Source organism: Benincasa hispida, chromosome 8, assembly GCF_009727055.1.
Source record: "Benincasa hispida cultivar B227 chromosome 8, ASM972705v1, whole genome shotgun sequence".
Lineage (NCBI taxonomy): Eukaryota > Viridiplantae > Streptophyta > Magnoliopsida > Cucurbitales > Cucurbitaceae > Benincasa > Benincasa hispida.
In genome coordinates, this window is record NC_052356.1 from 1,798,655 (window position 1) to 1,825,473 (window position 26,819).

The window sequence follows — 26,819 nt, forward strand, 5'->3', positions numbered from 1 at the left end:
ACAGTCACCGCCTCATATAGAAAGGCTATAACGCCATTAAAAATTGACGATCAAACTCGAAAAATCCATAGAAATATTATTGTTCACTGAAATTTCAAAAAACTTTGTAAAATCGATGAAAATTGTTATAGTTAAAATTAATTAATAAACTCTAATTATAGTTTAATTGAATTATAATTAACTATTTTTAATCAATTGAGATGTATATCGTGAATGCTTACGTAAATGTCAATGTATAAAAGAAATAGAAAAATAATAGCAAAATAATATAAAATTTAGAATAAGTACAAAAACTTGTGTCAATTTAATTTTGAGGTAAAATGATTAAATATTTAGTAGAAGAAATTTGAATGAGATTAAAAATAAATATAATTTTTTAAAATATTATATCACATCCAAATTTCTTTGGAGATTAAAGTTTTGGATTAAAAATAAAATCGAAAAATGAGAAAAATTGTAAATTAAAAAAGTAACACATCGACAAAACTTTCATCCTTCACTAGGAATAATATGGCGTATGAAACTATACAACGGCATGTAATTTGGGCTATAAAAACTTGAATTAAACTAACATATCTAATTCCTAAAAAAATCAAAATATTCACGAAATTTCACCGAAACGGAGGAAGATGGGGATTTCTTTAGAAATCAAAACTCAAGCAAATAGGGAGAAAAAAAGAAGTCCACAATTTCAGATGAGAACAGTCCAAAACATTCCCTAGATTGCTACTTTCGCGGTTTCAAATTCGGCTGCTCAGATATGTGCTTAGTTTAGGTGTGCATCAAATCATGTTCATATATGGCTACTTCAATTGAAAATTACAAGTTAATGGCAAGATTCACGTGTAAAATAAGAGAGAACCGAGTGATGGAGACAGCCAGAATTTATCATGAAGAGAGGTTCTTATGATGTTGGATATACTAGGGGTGAGCATCACCGCCACCGAACGATATGGTCGATTCAGTAAATATGCAAACCAACCTCAATCATCGAGGAGTAAATGTCGATCGGTTTGGCCAGTTTTATTATTTAGCTTTTTTTGAAATTTTCCAAACCGACTTCAGTCTGGTCGGCTTGATTGTTCGGTCTATCATGTTCGCCCTAGGATATACCATTGAAGGAAAGAGAAGAGAGACCTTACTGATTCCAGATTTTTACAAAATGAAAAGAAGAAGAAGAAGGCTTTCTAATGAAATGATAATACTTTATTGTTCTGTGGAACTACAAAAAAATCATATTCAATGAACGAAATCGATCACGGGATAGGAAGTAGATGTACAATAAAGCTGAAAGTAATCTGTGTGGACTCTCCTCTATAAGACTCATTGTGCTATGAATAAGAATGACTATCAATTACTCGGTATACCTTTACTGTGTCATTATTGATGGATGGTGAAGCTTTTAAGTGTAGATTCCGCAGGCTATGAATATAAGAAGCAAGCTGAAAACTGAGAAAACCTGCAAATAAACTATTCACAAATTAGATTTTTATATGTTTAAATCACCGATCAACCTAAAAGCTTTTAGTGATTTAACGTGGTATCAAAGTAGGAAGTCGTATGTTATAGGAGGATAATAGTTCTTACATTCCTTTTAGACGATGAATACAACAATTCTGGGAGATAGCCTTGCAAACCAATGTCATAAACTGGGGTGCCATCGGGATAGTAAAGACCATAGTTTCTCTCGGATGCTGGACCAGGCTTCAAATCCTCATTAAATAGAGCAAAAACATAGATATCGATAGGAACCGATGGTTTTGCTGGGGTTCCTTGTCCACTCTCTATTCTTCTTAGCAAATTACCATTATACAACCCTGCATTCTCTGGTGTAGCACCAACCTCATTCGGATCGCCCCGAGATGGCCAACCTGTTTCGGAAATTTGAACTCGGATATCTGTATGTCCCATGGCTTTGATGGCAGCATAGACCGCATCGATTTGAGCATACAACATATTGTCATAGTGCAAATTTGTAATGGGATCAGTCATCCCTTGGTTAGGCTGGAACAACACATATTCTAAGGAAACTTGGCCAGGGTTCTCCTTGTATGCAAAGAAAGGATATGCATTTATAAGAAAAGGTGACTTGACCATGGAGTGGAAATTGAGAATTGGTTGTATGTATTCGACAAGATCCAGCTTGAATGCTCCGGCCGACGGAGGAAAAGAGTTGCCTAATATGTTAAGAGAATGAGCCGTGGTAACAGAAACCTGCTTATCTAGCCCAAGATTAACAAGCGCATTATAAACAGATTGCATTGCAGGAAGAAGATTAGACCTTAATTGGGCATCGTTAGAGTTGAAAACTTCATTGCCAACAGTGATGCAAGTGATTTGAGTCTGAGAGATGTGTGTTTGAACATGTTGTTGAACCCAAGCTATGGCTTTTTGAGGATCAGACATGTTTTGAAGATACTCATTACCAAGCCCTATAATGAAATTCACATTACTCTTGGAGAATGCACGCAGGACATTAGGATCTGCATCATATAATTTTACTCTACTGATGTTTAAATTTTGAAGAAGAACGGCTACTCGCGATGCAGACGGCAGATTATTAGCGATCTGACCATAGTTAATACCAATTCCAATGCTCAGAGTTCGAATTACTGAACCTGAATGAAGCATAGGCCGAATCAAAATTCTATCAAAAGAGGAACGAATCTCACTAAGCATAAATCAATTCAAATTGATACTAACAGATCATCTCAATTTCACAAATATTCTCTGAACTAAAGGCAAGGAATATGCTACAAAATAGAGTTCCATCCAACTAATCGGTAAAGAATTGAAGAAGAGAAACTGGAAAGAATTACAGTCGTCTGCAACTCACTGAATTAAAGAAACAAACACAGAATCCTGCTCGATTACACGTTCAAAACTCCCGTAACCAAAATTTCAACGTTATTTCTTGATTTTCCGATTAAAATAAACAAGTAAGAAGTTCCAAAGAGTCTTCTGCAGTTTTTGAGCAACAAAATAGACAAGATCCAGAAAGCAAACCTGAAAAAGTGAAAAGCATCAATAGAACTCGGAAGAAGTGGTGGAAGTTAGCCATGGAGGATTCAAAAGATAAGGCCAAACCGACAAAACACTGCCAAACCGCCGCGTCCGCCTCCCACACGGCCGTGAATCAGTAGATAGAAGAATGGCCGGCGAATATGGGAGCTAAATTTCATACCGTCTGAATTTTCGAATATTTAGTGGACTAAATAAATTTAACAATTAGAAATGAAAAAGGAAGAAGAAAAAAGAAAAGGTCGCTTTCTGGGCTTCTTCCAATTCCACCGTCTTTTTCTTTTCTGTTTTTTCATTTTTTTTTTTTATCAGAAAGATTCCATGCCCGACACCTGTCAATATCCATCTTCTCTTGTTTATTAATATTAATATTATTCAGATTTCAGGATCACAAATTATCTTTTCAACTTCCAATAAGAAAAAAATTATTTTAAATAATAAAATTACTAAAAATATTTAGAAATAATAGTAAAATATCATTCAAAACTGATTTAATATTTAACTTTACATTTTTAGTTACATTTTTTCATATTATTAAAATTGATTTTGAATGATTAAAAGTATATTTGAGTGATTTAATTTTGAAAATGATAAAAGTGATTTAAACCATTTTAATATCTTTATTTTAAATTTGTAACAATTCAGATATATTTTTAGATTTATAACGATTTAGTTTCCTATCATGAAAAATCCAATTAGAAACAATTGTCAATTTTGATTATGTAACGACTTAATCTTTGTAATTTATTAATAAATTTGATCCTTAATCAATCTATCGATCTACAAATGTAAAAAAAACAAAAATCGATGAATTTTAATAGTATTTTCACGTACGGACGAACTCATTACAAATTATAATATATAAGGAAAAATTTGATAATCATTAAAGTTAAGGAACTAAAATGTTAGAAATCTAGAAGTACATGGACTAAATCCGTACAAATTAAAAGTTGAAGACAAATTGTTACATCCATGGACCAAAAGTAATTCTTAGCTTTTTTTTTTCCTTTTATTTTTGAAATTGTATTGAATTGCGTGAGAAAAGATTCAGATACAAACAGAACACAACTGCAAAAGTTATAACACTAGGCAAATATAATAGAATAAACTCATTCAAGAGATCTATGGACACACCTCAAGGAAACAAATCCCGAAAGAAACAATCTACATGAAACCCTTCAACGGAAGCTTCAAACAATTTAGAATAACAAAGGAATACATCAAGCTGAACAACATGACAAACTAAGCATGTAATGTAAACCTCATTTTCTCTATCTGTGCAACACTTCGTATAGGATACTCTCAATCACATGTCTCCATATGAATGATCAGGATCAGATTATTTTTAACACTTTACAACAATTGTAACAATTACAAAGTGAGATGTATCCATAATCTCACTAGGATAAGGTATCCAGAATTATCCATCTACTACAGACTGGTTATTACTTAAATATTATCCACTTGTATATCACCACATACATGTTTAAGTTACATAAAATAACATAGGATCTTAGTTTATTGGATTGTGTTAATGCACATAAAATAACATTTATTTTATTAATAACAATTTGTTTATTCATGTTTACAAACTACGAGAATAAAGAGATTTAAGACATCAATTCCAACGAGTTCTTAGGTATTTAACTTTCTATTCAGACTGAGTCTCTATCGTAGTTTTCCATTTTTTAAATTTATCAAAAGTTTGATTTTAGATTTTTAAAAAATGTCCAATTTTTTATAGAATAAACATCTATTATAGAAAGAAAATACCTTGACCCACTCCATGAGAGATTCGAGGATGGTCCTCATAGGTTACCATGTATATATAGTTCACAATTGCAGTACCATCCATATGTGAAATATATGCTCAATGTTCACAAAAATCCAATCTTTTGAGAAAATCTTTTTGACTTACCATATGCTCAATGTTCACAAAAATCCAATCTTTCATACCTTGAACTTGAATCAAGCCTTACTTTCACTAATGGGAAATAATCTATTGTGTCACGTTTTAAATTTTTAATTATTTTGCTTTTTAAAAATTAATACACATTTAGGATAGAAAAAATTTCTTTCTCATTTCTTGTTACAATAAGTTATTCACCTAAACTAGTGAAGATATATTCAGAGTCATCCAACATACTTAATGAAATTAAATTCCTTTTTAACTTAGGTGCATGTCTCACGCTTTTAAGTAGGATGTCTATGCTATCCTTTAATTTCAATACTACTGAGCCTATCCCCACGATTTTACAACTATGGTTATCACCAATGAGCATCGAGTCTCCATCCCATGATTTGTAATTAACATACTATATTCTTGAGGATGTCATGTGATATATGCATCCTAAGTCAAGGACCCAGTCTCCCTTTTCCTCGATGTCATGCTTTTTCCCTTTACTCTTAGTAGCAATAAGGATTTCAATAAACTCTGATGTATCTTCACCGATTGTCACATCTGTATTGTAGATTATTTTCCCTTTCTTGAATCTTATTTTTTTTTATTATATTTCTTTTTCCTTTAAGGATAATTTCTCTTGAAATGTCCCTCTTTGTGAAAAAGAAAATATTGAAAAATTCCTTTTTCTTTAAAGTTCCTCTACCCTTTAGTGAACTTCCCTTTCTTTTGAGACTCAACCTTTGATGTAAAGACACTCTTCTTCTAAGTTATGCTTTTCTAATTTAATTTCAAGTTCTTTACATGTGAGGGCTAAAATTATAGCTTCTATAGTAATGGAATCTCTTATATATTGCAATCATGCTTTAACATTCTTGTATGAATCTGGCACGAAAATAAGAAGGATTGCTGCTTCACTTTCATTTCTCAGTTTCTCCTTCGCTTGCGTAAATTCTGCTGTGAGTTTCTTGAAGTCATCAAGATTTTAATTTAATGGTTTACATTAATTCATCTTGAAGATGAATCGTCTTTCTCTTAGAAAGATCTTGCTGGGAAGATCTTTTCTCATGTCTAGTGTTCAACTTCAACCAAACATCTTGTGCAGAAGCTTCGTCAATGACCTGTGTCAAGATATTATCAGTTACATTTAAAATCAAAATGGGTGAATACAAACCTTTCCATTGTCTTCTTTTCTTCTTCTGTTAATGTTTCTAAGAAGTCTATGGGATCTTCAATTGCTTGAATTGCATTCTGTGAGTTCAAGATTGCAAAAAAAATCTCCATTGCCATTGTACTTTTCTATTTAAAATTTTGTCATTGATGTTAATACTATCTCTAGCACAAGGTGTCGATGCCAATTGTTGTGAAATTTCTCTCTTTTATGTCACTGTGATGTGTTGTCATTAAAATAAGACAAATGTTCTTTAGTTGTATGAACCCAATCTCAATGAAAAGGGCAAAAACGTGTGCAACTACATCAAAAACGATGGAAACAGTTGAGAACAAAGTGATAAATGGGTGCGTAATGCGTGAGAATCTGTCGAACAGTTCAGACCAAATCCAAAGAAGAGGGAAAAGAAAACACAAAGTTTCGTTCGACTAGACCTAAATCTATTGTCCAAAGTTCTAGGAGATTCTTTTAATCAATTAAAGATTTCAGCTATATGAAATGAAGCACATGTAAGGTGTTTATATTAAAAAATCTCAACTAATTAGTTATAACTAATTAATGTCTATTTCATTAATCTTGATCTTCATGAGATCTTTGTTCTAACTCAACATTATGGCTAGGAGATTTCACTAAGATAATTAGATTTGAATAACGTATGATTAATTGGCTTCTTTTTGAATTAAATCAATCATACAATATTATAAACGGGCTATTCTAAACATCCGACCAATCTACACACAAACATGCTTTGATTTTTGCTACTTAACGATGCATGAAATGTTATATGTCACACACCAATTATGAATCTCTATCCTAACAATGAAAAGATGAAGATTGGTCAAAACATTCCCAAATTCAGAATATAGAAGTTAAATTTCATTCAAGAACTAGAAAAATCAATAAGCAATTAAATAAAAATAAGTTCACCCAATCAATTCATTTTAACCTAACTTAAGCTAGAAATATTCTTTATCCTAATAATAAAAAGAAAAGATTGGTCAAAGCATTCAGCAATTCAAAGCATATAAATTAAATTTCATTCAAGAACCATAAAAATCAGCAAGCAATTCAATAAAAATAAGTTCACCCAATCAATTCCTTTTATCCTAACTTAAGTTAGAAATACTCACCATAGCCACGAATCATTTTCCTCGATTACAGAAAAATATCCAATAAAATCTAAAATATAATGATGTATATGGATGGAGGTCGAGAAAATGAAAAAACTAGTAGTCATTCGTCCAAAATGGCCATCTAGATTGAAAGTTATGACCTAATTACAAAACTACGTATTTAAAGCTACGCAATGGATTAGTGGCACCATAATGATCTATAAAATAACCAATTAAACACATTAAATAGCATAACTATCTCCAATTAAGATGAGAGAAATAATACATTTTAGGTAACATCAGTTTACTTCGCTAGCACTTACACGTGAAATTTTGTTGCTAATCATACAATTTCAATATTTGATTATCTTTTAATTCTTGTATATTGATCATGTCACACCCCATCCCAGACTACTCTCTGAGCCTAGGAAAGGACATGACTACAGCAGTTATCAACCCTTTTGTTAACACTTACTACCTAATAATTCTTGCAGAAATAACTCTGATACCAATGTACAAATTCATATACAACGGATGCCTCTTAGGCCAAATTTATTAAGTTTAAAAAACACAACCTATTTAGAGTGATTACATTACTAGTTTCACAAGTCTCGATACCCAAAACCTTAGTCCCTATATGAACAACTGTAACATGTGTACAATATTTACAGTAACCACCTAACAGACGGGTTACACTATCTTTGTCCTTTAATGGCAAAGCATATGCAAAGCAATCTCCTGAGGATTTGACCGCTACTTGGGGGAAAGGAAAATATTTGAAAACGGGGTGAGCTTGCTAGCCCAGTGAGTGACTTAAGAAAAAAAACTAATTCTCATGTAAAAGTCTCAATAAAGAGATTAAACTGAAATATAAACTTCTACAATAACCTTGTACTACTGTATAAACATTTTCCAAGCATAAAGTATCAAAAGTTGTTTTTATTAAAATTGTTCCTTAGTTGAGAATAACCCTGCTGTGGTTAAATCCCACGTCAACTGCTAGTCAAGAGAGAACCCTTTTGCTCAATCTTTGACTTTAACTACCTACGTGCATGTGGTCATACTAAGTACCATCATACCCTAGGCACTTCTGCTCAGATACCTTCTCTAAACTTATCCTTCAGTATCGAGCTGCTCGGATACCTTCACAAATATCCTTCGGTATCGAGTTAATCGGATACCTTCTCAAATGTCCTTTGGTATCGCATTCCAAGTAAAACTAGTCATAAAATGACTCTCTTTAAAGCATGTAAAGCATACCACATAGAAAACATGTCTTTAAAGATACTAATGCATGCTTGGTGTATTTAAACACAGATAAATAGTTTTTCAATAAACTTTCATACATGGCATGCGTTTAAAACATAACTCATGATTTGATTGGAAAGAACTTTATAAAACTAGCTGGCATGAGAATAATCTTTCTTTAAAACATTGTAAATATTTAGTCAAATATTTTAGTCACTCACCTTGATTGTTTAGAAACCTTTCTCTCTAGAAATTCCTTGGTTACCTCGGGCTCCCTTTTGAACCCTAAGATCTAGATTAAATTTAATGCTCAGATTACTCATAGTTCTAAGCCTTATCTTGAGATACTTTCTTTTGTAAACATGCTCTACAATGTCTCAAGAAGCTTACCTTAAACTCTTAGTTCATAACTCCTCATGGTTTGGCCGGAATCTTCAAATCCTCAAGACTGACCCAAGCTTACTCAACAGCTTGACCCTTATGTCTTTTCCTCACTTTCCAGCCTGATTTCTTAGAGCTTCTTCTCGGTAGCCCTACCCTAAAAACTAGACTTGCGGAGCTTTCAGGTGGCTTTGGAATCACTCCAAACGCACGAGTATGCTGGGAGAACTTCTCGTCCCAAATTGATGCTATTTCCAGCCTTCACCGTCCGACTACGTCTCCTCTTGAAGCTTTATGACTGATGCATAGATTTGCTATCAATGCATGGGTTCTCTCATCAACGCATACTTTCCTCACAATTAGTTTTCACACTCTTCTTAATGTCCTTCGAATTATGATATGAAGAGAAGTCCTTGGCCCTATTTATAGGCGTCCAAAATCTCTCCAAGACCGACACCTTCTACTTGGCTGCATGTCCAAGTATCTTTTCCCCACACTATCAACGCAACCTCATGCCATCACAATCTAAGGTGTCTTCATCTTCCTTAGCCAACACAAAATGCTTAAATTTGCATGTTTTCTTGTGCATCCACCTCATTTTCTTAAGGCTTAAGATTTCTTCTCAACAAGCCACATGTCCGGATGATAACCTTAAATGCATCCATCCAATCTCATATGTGTTCATCCAACCACGAGTGCGTCCATCCAATTGCCGCAACATACCTATGTCCGGATACCACCAATTGGCACATGCGTTCATTCAATCTTATCTTGTGCATCTAATTGACGCAACTTGGTCACACATGCTAGATGCTCGCAAGGCTCATCTTTGGTCGCATATCCTTCTCTTTCACATGGTTTACCTTTGCTCTATGCGCTCAACTAAAATAATGACCAACACTCTTTCAACGCCTACTATTAGCCTTGTCCTACGCACCCAACATGCCATCAGATGTCCAACGCATGGTATTAGCCTTGTGTACCACAAACCTTAACAACGCAAGACGTTTCACCATGCGTCCATCATGGCTTGTCTCATCGCCACATAGCTCATCGTCTAGTACTGTTGTCGCATAGCACCCTCACATAGTGTTTCCGCATAGCACCATCGCATAGTGTTGCCGCATAGCACCATCGCATACCATTACCGCATAGCACCAGTCTACCGCACGACTTTTGCTCATCGTGTAGCGTTCACGCCCATCGTCTAGCGAAGCACGACTACTGTCTAGCGCACACGCCCATCGCGTAGTGCCATAGCTCGGCGTCATCCTCTAATGTTGATGCCGATCGTGTAGTGCCAACGGCTCATCATCTAACGCTATCACCTATCGCATAGCATTATCGCCCATTGCATAGCGCTATCATTTAGCTCCCTACATTGCTACACGATCGTCCAGCACCTGCTTACACGATCGCCTACCTCATCGTGTAGTGCTGCTTACTTTCTATACGATCGACTAGCGCCCATGTCTGCGTAAACTTGAGGTTGTCGCATTCTTTGCTAACCTCTCAAGACATTTGTTGCCGTATGCGTTTCTCTTGACCACACTTTGGCTTCCTTCAATGCCCAAATAACCTCTATATGAGCAAGACCAACGTATGGAACAACACTTAGCCAATTTTCTAGCTTCCAACGCATGGGTTACACAACCAATTTTTCCAAGCTTTACCTAAGAGTCAAGATTTCAAATACACACTTTTCTTCTAATTTTTCATCCTTTTCTCTACAATTACACATTAATTTCCACATCAATATCCTCACCACACTGGTCTCAGTAGAGAACATACTTAACTAGAGAAATTAGGGTTCAGGGTTCACAAGGGTTCACAGATCATGAGTATGCACTTAGATTAAGTTGTTGCTTTAATCGTGCATTATATGTTTCATTCTGCCATGCACATTCATTGTGATCCATAATTGTCATAATCTTGAGCTTGATTTTAGTAGCGAATATGTTGGCTTTTATTTGTGAATTTATGATTTTATTTCATAGTTTGCATGGTAGGATCGTAGAATTAAGAAAGTGTGTTAATTAAATTCGACTATTTGTCTGCTCTGTTTGTATCTTGTTGGAGGTGAAAGATAGGTTGGGCACTCGGGATTGGTTAAGGAGATAGGATCAATCGGTGGATAATGCTTGTCTGCTCTGTTTGGGTGAGGTTGAGTCCAGGAATCATCTATTCTTTAATTGTGTGTTTGGACGTGAAATTTTGGAGGTTTTGGTATGCTTGTTAGGTTCGTCTCATCGTGTTATTGGGTGAGATGTGGAGTTGAGTTAGGTGTGACAATTGGGGTCTGGTAAGGGTGTTAGGAGTAAGTTATTTAGAATCTTCTGGTGTGTGCCGGTTTACTATATTTGGCAGTAGAGGAACTATTGGTTATACGGCAATCAGCTGAGATTGACATCTACTGTGTTTTAGCTTATTGTATCTATGATTCGTGCAAGTGCTGCTTCTGGCAGATTGATCTTCATGGACTTATCTAGTTTGTTTGATTCCTTCGTTCTTTGTTTAGATATTTTAACCCTGTTTGTCCACTTTCAGAGGTCCCCAGATTGTGGGGTGTTTTTTGTTCTTCTAGATGTTTTGTTATTTGTTTGTCCTTTTTGTTGGTTATGTTTTTTCGCCATTATACATCTTTGTAGGTGCTCTTTTTGCATTGGTGCCTTGATCCTAGGCTGTGAGATCCCTCTTGTTGTTGTATAATAATATTACCTATTCAAAAAAAAAAAAAATCGACTATTTGATTTAAGTATGCACTATCTTTTCTAACTAATTAATTAATTTATAGTTATTGGACTCGTTTCGATTGACTTGAGAAAAAAGTGTTTTCCAAATTCATCTTTAGTTAAATACTTTTGGAAAAAAAAAATTGTTGAAAGTACTCTACAAAATTTATTTTGCATGGTTGTCAAACACCTTTTTTTTAATGACTCATCTTTTAAATTAAACAATTGAAAATGTATTCCAAATACACCTTTCATCTAGATGAATTAATTAATTTAGGAGAGAGTATAGGGGATTTTTTTCAACTTTCCTTAAGTTGACTAGGTAAATAAGTGCACAATTGAGATTAACATTCGCTTTATCATATCCTCAAAGCTAGAAAGAATATATCCCGAAGTAATGATCCCTACAAACTCTATTTGTAGAAGGGTAATACTTGGATGCATTCTAAGATACACTCATCTTTATGCATTCTCTCTCATTACTCATATATAAAGATGGACCAAGCTACTTATGGACGTAACCACAATTAACATCACTACGGTCGGCCTATCGAACACGGAGTCTAAGAAGGAATTAAAATATTTTGAAAAAGAAATAAAAAGAATTTATCACATGACAAATTATGATTGAACAAATTTAGTAGGATGTACTACAAAAAAACACCCATTTTTTTACGCTTAAAATCGTTGAAAAATGGTAAAAAAACGTGTCGGGAGATCCACTCCCAACGATAAACTAGTCGTCGGGAGTTTGGTCAGGATATATTCGTTGAGAGAACATCTCCTAACGTAGCAACATATACTATTGGCCAAGAGTTAATATATCTATCGACGCTTGATATACTACGTCAGTAGGTTGGAACTCCCCGGCACATGTATAAACATCATCGGGAGTTCAATTCAAAAATTAAATTTCTTATTTTGAACTGTCAACAACTTACCAGCCGTTGGGAGATCTAAGAACTCCTGACATTTTTTGTCGGGAGAGTCATTTTTTTATTTTTTATTTTTTATTTTATAAATTTGATATGAATAACCTAAAATGTATAACATTATTAAGTAAATAAAAAATATTCACATAAGAAACAAAACAAACTAACAAAATCGATAGTATTTTTTATTATACAAAAGAGAGAGAAATTGGCAAAATGGTTTATAAAAGAAATATGTCTTGACAAATACATAGAAGAAAGAACTCTCTACATCATCTCCAATGAAGCATCTCCAACAACATTTCCAACATCATCTCCAAACAAATAGCATCATACTAAACAAACAAAAACCATAAGGTGAATCCTACAATCCTACAAAACAAAGAAAATCCTACAATCCTACAATCCTACAAAATAAAGAAAATAATACAATTCTACAAAATAAAGAAAAACAACACACTTCCAAGACTACATGTTCTCAACCTTAAACCTCCTTATAAATACACAAAGACCATAAGTTGAACTCCAAAAGAAATAACTAATCTCAACCTATACCATACAACATTCAAAATTCATAAACTTTCACAAACAAATAAAAACCATAAGATGAATCCTACAATTCTACAAAACAAAGAAAATCAACACACTTTCAAGACTACATATTCTCAACCTGAAACCTCCACAAACACACAAAAATCACAAGTTGAACTCTAAAAGAAAGACAACTAATCTCAACCCATTCCACACAACATTCAAAATTCATAAACCTTCACAAATAAACAAAAAATTTTAAGTTGAACTCCAAAAGAAGTATAAATCTCAACCTATTTCACACAACATTCAAATTTCATTTATGTATAAAGATAATACTAACCAAGATGTATCTAAATATTTTTCTTTATTGAAGGTGAGAAAATAATATTTTACCATAATTGCCAAATCTCATTCTTTCTCCTCCAAATTATATTGCGTCATATTTAATTAATGAGACTGAAAGATTGATTTTGTTTTTTATTTTTATATATAGATTACTATCATGTTGCAGTTTTATTTTTTCATTTGTGTGTGGAAAACTAATGAAATTATTGTTTTGAGATAACTTCAAGAGTTAGATGAAATAATGAATCTTTCGAAACGATAAAAGACATAATTGATGCATATTTTAAGGTATTGGAAGCCCTACTCTTATCACGTGATCTCATCATGTTTCATTCTTCAATTGGTTGGAAGAATTATTTTAAAAGGAAATTTAAAGTTTTGAGTAAAATTGAAACTAAGTGAAAAAGTTGAATAATAGAATTGAAGTCTATCCTAAAGTTTCAACATTTTGTGTAATTTAACAAATAACCTATTTAATAATAAAAAAGAAAAATATCAAGTTTTACCTCTAGACTTGGGTTGTTGTATAAATTTTTTCCATAAACTCTTAATTTAATTCAATTGAATGCTAATGTAGGTAAGAGCTTAAATCATTAGTTGATCCAAAAACTTAAGCTGCAAATTTTAATATCATATCATCTAACATTAGATCTTGAGAAAAAAATTGAGGTGTAGTCTAGATTGCATTCATCTTTTGTACAACCCATACAATACCTAATAAAAATTTGTCATTTCGCAAAGCATATTTGTTGAACAAGAAATTTTGGATCAATCACAAACTGTCACGTTATTCACTACATTAATGACGAAATTCCAAATCATCAAATTTGGGACCAACTAGGAGGTGACATGTGTCCCAAATTGAAGTCGAAGACAAATTTCGATGACGCCACGTGGTTTTATCATGATTATTGAATCAGATAAGATTAATTTGACCCAATTTGATATTATTATTTAGGTTAAAAGTCCAATTGAGTAAAAAAAAACAGGCTTAATTTGAACCAAAAGTCAAATAAGACCCAAATCCAATTAGTTGGACCTAGGGGCCAAGTGCATGGACCAATCAAGCCTAAGCCCATGAAGCCCACATGAGAACTCTATAAATAGAGAGAGTTTCCTCATTTGTGGGGGTCAACAATTCTACACTCAAAAGAGCTTAGAGGAAATTCTCTACAATTAGAAGACTCACTCCTAAAGCTGACCATGCTTGAAGACTGAAGTCCTTTGGAGATATGAGCATTCTGAAGACCGAAGTCCTTTGGAGATACAAGCATTCTGAAGACTGAAGTCCTTTGAAGATACAAGCATTCTGAAGACTGAAGTCCTTTGAAGATACAAGCATTCTGAAGACTGAAGTCCTTTGAAGATACAAGCATTTCGACCACGCTTGAAGGCTGACGTCTTTTGAAGATACAAGCATTCTGAAGACTGAAGTCTATAAAGATACAAGCATTTTGAAGACTGAAGTTCTTTGAAGATATGAGCATTCTGTCCACGCTTGAAGACTAAAGTCCTTTGAAGACACAAGCATTCTTACAAGACTCCAAGCTCAAGAACATCTACACGCTTTGCTTCTATACATCAAGCGTATGCATTTAACCAAGAGAGGATCAGAGGATCACCTCAAGAACATCCACACACTCTGCTTCTATACATCAAGCGTATGTATTCAACGGAGAGAAAATCAGAATTTCACATACTAGAGATCGAACCACATCGCATCAAATCAACATCAATATCAACATCAAGTCAAGTTCAACTCCACGAAACAAGTTTCTCCAGAAGCCTCGTGCGAGCACTAATTATCCAAGAATATCAACAAGTCTAAAGGTCGATCATCCAAGAAGATCAACAAATCCAAAAGCCGATCGTCCAAAAAGATCATCAAGCCCAAAGGCCAATCGTCCAAGAAGATCATCAAGCCCAAAGATCATCCAGGAAGATCATCAAACCCAAAGATGGATCATCCAGGAAGATCATCAAGTCTAAAGGTCGATGATCCAAGAAGATCAACAAGCTCAAAAGTCGATCATCTAAGAAGATCGCTCAAAGACCGATCATCCAAGAAGATCAACAAGTCCAAAGGTCGAAGCAGCTTAAAGATTATAATTTATTTTGAAAGCATCCAAATATTTTGTATTAGAGATTGTACCCACTTTCCACAAAATTAATACAAATATAAAGTTCAAGTTCCACGAAATAAATTTCTCTTAAATTCTCGTGCGAATAATGTTCAAATTAAATTATTATTTTTTATCTTTTTTACATTACATAACCCATATTATATCTAATGATTGTTCATTTACCCTCTATTCAACTGTTGTTAATGGACATATCTATCAAATCCAACAAAAAAAAAACAATATAAAAGAAAACTCTAAAACTAACTAACGCTCTGCTTTTATACATCAAGCGTACGCATTCAACCGAGAGAGAATCAGAGGATCATGTACTAGAGATCGAACCACATCGCATCAAATCAACATCGATATCAACACCAAGTCAAGTTCAACTCCACGAAACAAGTTTCTCCGGAAGCCTCGTGCAAGCACTAATCATCCAAGAAGATCAAAATCTAAAGGACGATCATCCAAGAAGATCATCAAGCCTAAAATCCTATCATCCAAGAAGATCAGCAAGCCCAAAGGCCGATCGTCCAAAAAGATCATCAAGCCCAAAGGCCGATCATCCAAAAGATCATCAAGTCCAAAGGCCGATCATCCAAGAAGATCAACAAGTCCAAAGGCTGATCATCCAAGAAGATCAACAAGCCCGAAGGTCGATTATCCAAGAAGATCATCAAGGTTAAAGACCGCTTATCCAACAAGATCAACAAGTCCAAAGGCCGAAGCAGCTTAAAGATTATAATTTATTTTGAAAGCATCAAAATATTATGTATTAGAAATTGTACCCACTTTCCACAAATTTAATACAAATACAAATTTCAAGTTCCACGAAATAAATTTCTCTTGAAATCTCATGCGAACAATGTTTAAATTAAATTATTTCTTTTTATCTTTTTTGCATTACATAACCCATATTATATCTAATGATTGTTAATTTACCCTCTATTCAATGGTTGTTATTGGACATATCTATCAAATCCAATAATAATAATAAAAAAAACAATATAAAAGAAAACTCTAAAACTAACTAACGAAATGAAAATCAAGCTTTGCACAAAATTAATTATGATTAATGTACAAAATCAACCATTAACTCTTCCAAATTTAAAAATTTTAATAAAAAAAAATACCCACTCTTAATGTCATTTTTGTTAGATTATTATCAATTTTATATCGAATAGGTTAAAGTAAACTTGACTCAATAGTATTAATATCTATTCCATCTTTTGTAGATTTGGAGATTTACTCTCCACCCTTGTTTTGAAATTCATTGGCAATGTTTTCAAATGGTTCTACTCCTCACAAAAGAAAACCTACTTTAAAGTAGAACTTGAAATATCTTTTAGAACTTATCGTAAAAATTACAATATACCTCTAAAATATAAAGTGAAAGAGGTAAAATTAACATTTTAGGAGACGTTTGATGCAAGAATTATCCTAAACCTACAATAACCACTCTTGCTATAGTAAATATTATTTTGTAGTCCTTAATCAACTATCGCCAACATTATTTCAAAACCTTAATTTTCTACTGTATTTACTCTTTGCTATTTTACATTCATCATTTTTTACTTTTGCTAATTAAAATCATCTATACTACATATACAAATTATTATAATAATAAAATATTATAATAATTAATTCTTTATCCCAAATCTAAGACGTTTAAACCAAGCATAGGGGAAGAGATATTTTCCCTAAATAATTATTGTTGAGTAGTGATGAGGTGATCATTGATAAAAACAAGCACGTGGATCGGCACCGTCCTAGTGGTCTACAATGGGAAAAGTCGGTGACACGTCAGGAGCACACGTCTTTGAAAACAATCCACGTGTATCGAATCAAATTTTATTGCCATTTTAATTGTCCGCGTGGGCTTGCCGACTACATCGCCGATTTTTTTGCTTTTCTGGTAATTAGTAATTACATTGTGGCCTCCGATCATCAAATGAATTGTTTTTAATAGGGGTGTTAAAAGAAAATCGGATGACTCAGCAAAATCCGTCGGATGAATTTTCAAGTGGTTAATTTAAAAATTAAATCATTTTAGAAGAAATTAAAGTGTTTGATTAATCACTTAAAATAATTTTTCAAATGTAACGTAATCAATTTTTATCAAAAGTATTTAAATAAAAATGAATTTTTTGAAAAATATTTTTTTTCTTATATCAATCCAACCTGACCCTTAATTTAGTCTGTGTGCATTGAATTGAGTAATCAACTCATTTGAATGGAATTGAATTCAAATAAATAAAAATTTTATGAGTTGGATTGATTTATGTGTTAATCTAAAATAATCTAAATCAATTCAAACTTAACCTTAAAATGTATTTCTTTTTACTTATGATATATTATATGCACATATATTTAGTTTATTTTTATTTCATTTCATTATTTTTGAATAATTTATTCTATAACAACTTTTAGAAAATTATTTAACACTTTGATAAGAAAATTTTCATTAAATAAATTGAAATTTAGTTTTATTATTAACTCAATCTATAAAAAAAAAAATCAAATTTGTATGTATTAATATTTTACTTATTTCTAAAATAAAAATTTAAATAAATGACTTGATAAATGATTTGAGTAACCCAAACCAACTCAATCCAAACGTTTTATGGTTGGGTTCGATTTTTAATAAGGTTATTTAGGTTGAAAGAATTTACAACCAGAATAATTTGATTGGTCTCAAAAGTACTTCAACTCAACTTAACTTAATCTACGAATACTCCAAATTTTTAATTAGCTAAATATGGGATTACGTGTTCAATTACAACCTTTTGTAAAAAAAAAAGATAAAAGTATTTTGAAATTTTTAAAAATTTCATTTGTTAATGCGAAAATGATATATTAATTAACATGGGTTTGACGTTGTTATAGATATTTAAAAATATATAAAAATTTAGATTAACATGTGGAAACTTTTTAACTTATATGTGTTTACACGAGGTTTCCGGAGAAACGTGTTTCGTGGAGTTGAACTTAAGTTGATGTTGATGTTGGAGTTGATTTGATGCGATATGGTTCAATCTCTAATACTTGATCCTCTGATTCTCTCTCAGTTGGGTGAATATGCTTGACTTGGAGAAGGAAAGCTCCGAACGTTCTTGAAGTAGAAGTCTTGGAAGCTTGGGGTAGAAGTCTTTGAAGAGTATTTGTGTCTTCAAAGGTCTTCTGCCTCATAGGATTGCAGCTTCAGGAATCTTGGAAGCTTGAAGTAGAAGTCTTGGAAGAATATTTGTGTCTTCAAAGGTCTTCTGCTTTATAGGAGTGCAGTTTCAGGAATATTGGAAGCTTGAAGTAGAAGTCTTGGAAGAGTATTTGTGTCTTCAAAGGTCTTCTGCCTTATAGAAGTGCAGCTTTAGGGATCTTGGAAGCTTGAAGTAAAGTCTTGGAAGAAGTATTTTGTATCTTCAAAGGTCTTCTGCCTTATAGGAGTGCAGTTTCAAGAGTTCTTGAAGCTTCAAGTAGAAGTCCTGGAAGAGTATTTGTGTCTTCAAAGGTCTTCTGACCTTATAGAGTGCAGCTTCAGGAGTCTTGGAAGCTTGAATAGAAGTCTTGGAAGAGTTTTTGTGTCTTCAAAGGTCTTCTGCCCTATAGGAGTGCAGCTTTCAGGAGTCTTGTTAGCTTGAAATAGAAGTCTTGGAAGAGTATTTGTGTCTTCAAAGGTCTTTCTGCTTTATAGGAGTGCAGCTTCAGGAATCTTGGAAGCTTGAAGTAGAAGTCTTGGAAGAGTATTTGTGTCTTCAAAGGTCTTCTGCCTTATAGAAGTGTAGCTTTAGGAATTTTGGAAGCTTGAAGTAGAAGTCTTGGAAGAGTATTTGTATCTTCAAAGGTCTTCTGCCTTATAGAAGTGTAGCTTTTAGGAGTCTTGGAAGCTTGAAGTAGAAGTCTTGGAAGAGTATTTGTATCTTCAAAGGTCTTCTGCCTTATAGAGTGCAGTTTCAGGAGTCTTTGAAAGCTTCAAGTAGAAGTCCGGAAGAGTATTTGTGTCTTTAAAGGTCTTCTACCTTATAGGAGTGCAACTTCAGGAGTCTTGGAAGCTTGAAATAGAAGTCTTCTGGAAGAGTATTTGTGTCTTCAAAGGTCTTCTGCTTATAGGAGTGCAGCTTTATGAGTCTTGGAAACTTGAAGTAGAAGTCTTGGAAGAGTATTTGTCTCTTCAAAGGTCTTCTGCCTTATAGGAGTGCAGCTTCAGGAGTCTTGGAAGCTTGAAGTAGAAGTCTTGGAAGAGTATTTGTGCTTCAAAGGTCTTCTTCCTTTATAGGAGTGTAGCTTAGGAGTCTTGAAGCTTGAAGTAGAAGTCTTGGAAGAGTATTTGTGTCTTCAAAGGTCTTCTTCCTTATAGGAGTGCAGCTTCAGGAGTCTTGGAAGCTTGAAGTAGAAGTCTTGGAAGAGTATTTGTATCTTCAAAGGTCTTTTGCCTTATAGGAATGCAGCTTCAGGAGTCTTGGGTGTCCTCTGCTTATTAGTGAATTCTCTCTCGGTCTTCTAAGGGTAAAATGCTGCCTTTATAAATGAAGAGAACTTCTCTATTTACAGAGTTCTCAGGTGGGCTTCATGGGCTTGGTTGGTCCAACCCTTGTGCCCAATTAGTTGGGGGGGTCTGATCTGGAATTTGGGTCCAATTCAACTTTTTTTTTTTAGTTTGGACTTTAAGCCCAAATAGTAATATCAAATTTGACCAATTTAATCTCATCTGATTCATCCGCGTGACGTCATCGAACTTATCTTCAATTCAATTCGGGACATGTGTTAACTTCTAATTGGACCCAAAGTCAATGATTTAGAAATTTGTCGTTAATTTAGCAAACGATGTGGTGACTTGTGATTGGTCCAAAATTTCTCATTCAACAATATGTTTTCTAGAAAAAAAACTAATTAGCTTTGGTTTTTTTTTTTTTTTAATTAGATCAGAATGTGAATAGTTTTTTTAATATAGATTTTTTAAAATTTAAATATAAACGATTTTTTTTTCATAGGTACATCGAAGTCATTTGCAATCTCCACATTCAATATCTTAAATAAGTTGGTTTTTCTTTCTAATCAATATCTTGAGTGTCGCGGCATTACAAAAACAGTGCCACGACATTCTCACCTTGAGGTGTATACTGGTTTTTTGTATCGAGCATGGTGTCGACGAGTGCCTAGGCACCTGGCTCTTTGAGTTTGAGGTTTTCGTCCTTTTTCGCTCTTTTGAAGTCACGGGTCTTGGTATCACTCCCAATAACTCCAAATTAACCTACAAAACATATTACTTCGAAATGCATGAATTGCTCGAGAATCTACAAATATAAACAATTAAGTACATTAAATATGGCATGCCCAAAATTAAGTGTAGTTTTCAACAAATTTTCCTCTCTATTTAAACTTATCTTATTCTCCAAATCATGACAACAATTTTTATTATTTTCAATACTCCATATTTAATTAAGTCAACATTATTGATCTCTTTCCAAACTTCAATTTTTTTTCTTGTCATTTTCTTCTTGAGAGAGATGTTTTATGTTGTGAGGATTGATTCATTTAGTGCTAAATTTGTAAATCCACTCTTTTAGAGAGTTTGTCAAATGTGCTATCTATTTTTCCACACTATTGTTAGGGTTTCTCTTGTTCCCGAAAAAGAGCCGTTATAATGGTTTGATCATCAACCGTGGAAAGGATCGGGTTTGTTCTTGCGTCAGGAAAAAGACGATGTACGATTCGACTCTAAGTCGTAGAAAAAATCAAGTTCATAGTGACATAACCAAGAAGAGCTTGAGAAGTGGATGTAGGCCAGTTGTGCCGAACCACTATAAAATTTTCGGTGTCAATTTCTCTATCCCTCTCTTATTTAATTTTGAAATTAGTTTGTTATTATATTTTATTGCTTCAAATTAATTGCATTTTTTGTTCTTGAAATTGATTACTCATATTGGATTATTTTGATGGGTTGTTCTTGAATTTTTATATCCATTATCAATCTTGTCATTAGAATCAAATTAGGTGCTTTAAAGTAGTATTATTAGCTCATGGATTATTTTGGGTTGAATTTATTTGCATAAATTTATTGTTTAAATTACGTATTAGCAAAAAGTTTGTTAATTTGTTTATTTAATTTGGGCCCACAATATTATAAAGTTTTCATTAGTTAAATAAACCATATTCACTCCCTTCTAGGGTTGTCATACTTATCTTACAGATGAGTAGTTCCCTTGAATGTTGACTTTGGGACTTGAACAATTGGGGTCCACCCTCTCATTTTCCCAATAGGAAATTAGTTTATGGTTAGACTATAAAAAAATTGTTCATTAGAGAATAATTGATACTTAAGGATACATAGGTCATTACAGAGGTATCACAGACATTTGACCTAGATGTAATTACGATCAACTCATGAATGATCAACTTACGTGTAATTGTTATATCTATAGACGGAATATGACCTACAGTACATAAGAGTGCAACTATGAATCTATAGTGGTTTGCCCGATAGTTAGTAAATGTTGATTAACTAATTAAAGAGTTTAATTAATTAATCACGAACCATTGAAGCCTATAATCTGTAGATCCATTAGATACTTTGTTAGCTCACAACGGATTAACAAGGACCAAAGTCATCAAAGAATTTGAATCATTCAAATTAGTTTAGGGAAACATACATTAGTTGTATATAATATGATTAATACAAAATATAATATATATAGATACATTATTATATATAGTTAATTATAAATACCATTTATAATTTAACTATATATTATAGGAGAATTAATGTATTTGAATGTTATTTAAATATTAAATTAATATAAATAAGATTTATATTAAAATTTTAGAATGAGATTCATATTAAAACTATTAAAACTATAAATTATAGAAAAATATACTATTTGAATATTATTCAATTTTTTAATTGAACTAAATATACGATATTTAATTATTAAATTAATTAATTAATTAATATATTATTATTAATTATTTTTTAATTAAATAGCTTCCCCTTCAAGTTAATCCTCTCCCAGAACGCTAAATTCACATAACAATTATATGAAAATGGTTAACGCATCACCAACAAGAATTGTACTATCGAAAAAAAAGGTTAACATATATTTTTTTTTTTTATAAAAAACTATCTCTCTCCTAAAAAATAACAAAAGGAGTTCCATAACAAAAAAAATAATTATTTATTTATTTTTAATTAAATAACTTCCCCTTCAAATTAAATTAATTTTTTCTTTATTGAAGTTAATGACTTTTCTTTAGGATAGTGTCTCTTAAATTTTAGGATAATGACATAATGGTTTAGCAGATTAATTAATTAAAGAATATTAATTAAAGAATATTTTCAGAGTTAGTGGTAGAATTTTAAGGTTAGTGTATTAGTAGATATTTTATAATTTGCTTATAAATACTTATAATTGTTTCCACTTCAATAGATAAGAATATTGAAATCAATTGAAGCACTTGATCACTCCATAAATATTTCTCTCTTTGTTTCCATTATTGGTTCTCTCCATTTTGTTGTTTTTTTGTTACAAATACTTTAATAAAAATAAGAAAATAAATAAATGGTTAATAAGAGAAATATGTTTTATATAAAAAATACATTGATCGGATCCTATGACATATTAATTCTGAATGGTTAATTAAGGTTCCGTTTGGTAACTATTTTATTTTGGTTTTTGATTTTTGAAAATCAATCCTATTTCCTTTCAATTTCTCACAATTAATTGCATATTTCTTAAGTACAATGGTTGAATTTTTAGTCAAATTTTAAAAACTAAAACGAGTCTACTTTTTTTAGTTTTCAAATTTTAGCTTGATTTTTTAAACTATTAGTAATAAGTAGATAACAAAGGAAAAAATCTGGAGGTGGAAATAATATATATTGACTTAATTTTCAAAAAAAAAAATTATCAAACAAGACCTAAGTTAATTTTACATTTAATAATGTAAATGTGAAAATTTTAATGCACAACCTACAAAAGAGAAAAGATGATTTAATTTTTAACCAATGATCGTGTGGGGTTGATCACACTAATTCTGATAATGAAGTCAATATATTGTAATGTGAGCCGAATGATAATTTCGATATAAAAAGATGAAAGAACATGTCACCATGGAAAAATTCTTTATACTAGATAATAATTTATTACGTGCCATGTCAACATAATTTTAGATATAAAATAGGATTCATAAGGTTTGTTAGTATTTATGAAGATAAATTTATGGTAAAAACAAGGAGAGTGATATTTCTACCATACTAGAAATTTTTTCGGTCAACATAAGCATAGATGACATGAATTTGTACTATTAACATCCAAATATGAAGTTCGACATCTCCACGCTATATATATATACATATACATATACGTATATGAACCCTATTTTATCTAAAATTATATTGATATGGCATGTAATAAATTATATTGACATGGTACCTCCCAAAGTTCAAGAATATATAAATGAATATTTTCCTTTTCAAAGAACTTAAAACTAAAAATAACTTTTTTTTAATAAAAAAAGTTACCTTAATCAAAAGTATAGATATATGATGCTGAAAGATGGCATAATTTGTTTAAGAAAAATACAAAAAGCTCCACTTTTGAACAAAAAATTTCCTTCTAACCATTCATGATTTTTCTTTTCAAATTTATAATAGTACAATGACATATAATATCCCTATGGATAAAATTCTAAAGGAACACTTCCGAGAATAGTTAAAAAAAAAAAAAAAAAACCATTCTTAAATTTATAAATTTATTAAAGATTTTTTTTAAAAAAATTACAAATATAGTAGAAAAACATAAAAGTTGATTTTCGCTTTTATTATTTCAAATTTATCTTTATTAATGTATCAGCATATATGTCAATAATATATCAAATATACTTTAATCTGGTATATCACTCATCTAATATATTTTATATTGATATATCAATTGATTAATATACCCAAAATAAATTATATAAGTTATACAATAGACATACCAAATTTCTCATTCATAAACCATATTTATCAGTCAAGAAGAGTTTGCTCATTTACTACTATTCGTTTGATTTAATTTTAATCCTTATTTGTCTGTTATAGAATATTATTTTTCTGGTACATTATAACGGTCCAATCCATTATGTTAGTAACCATTTTAATTAATGTTGATAACTATTGGTACACCAATATTACATTTGTAATTGAATTTTGAACATGCATTAATACATAATGGATATACATATGAACAAATATTTTTAAGAAGTAATAATCTACTAATGATATGCCAATGTTTTAAACTTGAAATGAATTTTGAGTTAATGTTTGATATAAAACTAATACATAAATGTTATACTTAAAATTTTATTTAGAAGAAATGTTGATATACTACTATTACACTATTGATATGCTTGAGCTTGATTTTTTAGGAGAATTGAAACAATAATGATAAACTAATTTATACTTTAGGTAAATTTTGAATGAGTATTGGGATACTCTATGCTAACATACTAATACAATACTTAAAATGGGTTTAGATCATGGGTGATATACTATTGATACACTAAAAATGTACATGAAATAAATTTTTAACGACTATTGATATACTATTGATACATCTATGTTATAGTTTAAATGAAAATTAAATGCATGTTGATAAATTACTTATACACCAATTACTTAATATTGCATTTTTAGGTCATTATGATATACCATTGATACATTAATGATTTACTTGCAATAGATTAACTAGTATAATTTATATTTAATATATCATTTGGTAAAATTAATGCATTTAACATATACCATCAACATCAAAATTGAATTAATAGAATAAAAATCACTCTATATCAACCTCAAAAAATAAAATAATATTTATCATAATAGAATAAACAACGTTGACCATAACACAATTAAAGTTATGATAGATCACTTGTATAAATCATATTCTTTAAATAAAGTATATCAATTGATTGATATCACAAATATAATGTATTTATTGATTGATATATCAAAATATAAAGTATTAGATACACCTACTGATACATAAATGAGAATAAAATCACAAAAATAAGAAAATCGAGAATCTAGTTTTTTTTTTTTTGGCTATGTTTGAAATTTTAGAAAATTATTACTATATTTACAAATATCCTTATGTTTTTTTATTTTTTATTTTTTATTTTTTTTTACCTATTGAAATTTTGAAATTCCAAATTAGACAAGTTTGAACCAAAGATGGTGTGTGCTTGGTTAACTACAACAAAATTTAGTTTCCAAGACATGAGAGTATAGTCTAATTAAGAGCAGAGAAGAGAGAGAAGAAGTATTCTAAATGCTTAAAAATGCTCATTTTCATGACAAAATCGAAAATTATCGTGAATTTGAGGAGCACAACGGCGTATACGAGAATATGGATATAGAAAAAAATATAATACTAAAATAAATAATATTAAAATAAATAATATAAAATAAATAAATAACAAAAGTAAATAAAATAATAAAATATGAATTTATCCATTTTCTTCAATCTTTTTGGATTGATCACCAATGTATATGTCTCTTCTCAAGTTCCACCAAATGTCGCTATTTATAGGCAAAATGATAAGTAAGAGGTGAGTTATTGTAGACACCAATAATGTGTGGGTATGAGACACATAGGTAGAGTGACACATTACTTGGGCATCTAATTACACATAATTTAACATATTTATAATAAAAATTTCAAATATTGATACATTTACGACGGATTTTCAATTTCACACATTTTTTTACATTTATCAATTGGGTATTTTTAATATTTTTGAAACATTAAATTTTATTGTTTATTTATTTACGTCTGTTAAGGAGTCAATTCCATCTCCCTGTTAAATATGAAGTCGAATATCTTCTTATTATGTTCCTCTTTATAGTTAGTGGAGAATGTGGAGGCTTCTCCCTGACTTTTCCTCTTTTTAGACTTTGATCTTCTGCCCCTTTTCTTTTCTTAGAATGGAGATTGAGAGTTGATTTCATGAGAACATACAAGAAATTGGGTTTCGTAAGAGATTTTAGCTGCTACACAAAATCTCCTAAAATGATTGTTATATCTTCGAAGTGGAGTGTCAAATAACTTAGTGTAGTGGGACACATCTTCTGTTTGGACAGTTCCATTAACGTGCCTCAATCCAGAAAGTTTTAATCCTTATTTAACTGTTAATTTAATTATTAATGTTGATTTAGTTCAGAAATTTTATCCCCCTAATTATTTTCTCCAACATGGTTGAATAAAGAAAAGTCGAACAAATGTAATTGCTAGTATTTAGCTTCTTCAAGAGAAGTTGGTTTGAACAGAAACTAGTGTGATAACAACTA

At 31.5% G+C, this 26,819-nt stretch overlaps 1 protein-coding gene across 2 annotated transcripts; it reads right to left on the bottom strand.

Moving 5' to 3' along the window:
- Positions 1–1,165: 1,165 nt before the first annotated feature.
- On the bottom strand, positions 1,166–3,232 carry LOC120083831 (glucan endo-1,3-beta-glucosidase 14-like). 2 transcript variants are annotated; one of them, XM_039039718.1, is made up of 3 exons: positions 3,007–3,232; positions 1,588–2,618; positions 1,166–1,470 (listed from the first exon to the last, which is right to left on the bottom strand). In XM_039039718.1, exons 1-3 carry the CDS (start codon positions 3,059–3,061, stop codon positions 1,423–1,425), a joined length of 1,134 nt encoding a protein of 377 aa, XP_038895646.1. In that variant the 5' UTR covers positions 3,062–3,232; the 3' UTR covers positions 1,166–1,422. The 2 variants fall into 2 exon arrangements, with proteins under 2 accessions (XP_038895646.1, XP_038895645.1); XM_039039717.1 differs by having other exon boundaries at positions 1,166–1,459; positions 3,007–3,230.
- Between the last annotated feature and the right edge of the window lie 23,587 nt (positions 3,233–26,819).

Coding starts and splice junctions, on each gene's coding strand:
- LOC120083831 (XM_039039717.1), bottom strand. CDS start 3,061: ATGGCTAACTTCCACCACTTCTTCCGAGTTCTATTGATGCTTTTCACT. Junction 2,619..3,006: donor GATGCTTTTCACTTTTTCAG/GTTTGCTTTCTG, acceptor TGCTTCATTCAG/GTTCAGTAATTCGAACTCTG. Junction 1,460..1,587: donor ATTCATCGTCTAAAAGGAAT/GTAAGAACTATT, acceptor GTTTATTTGCAG/GTTTTCTCAGTTTTCAGCTT.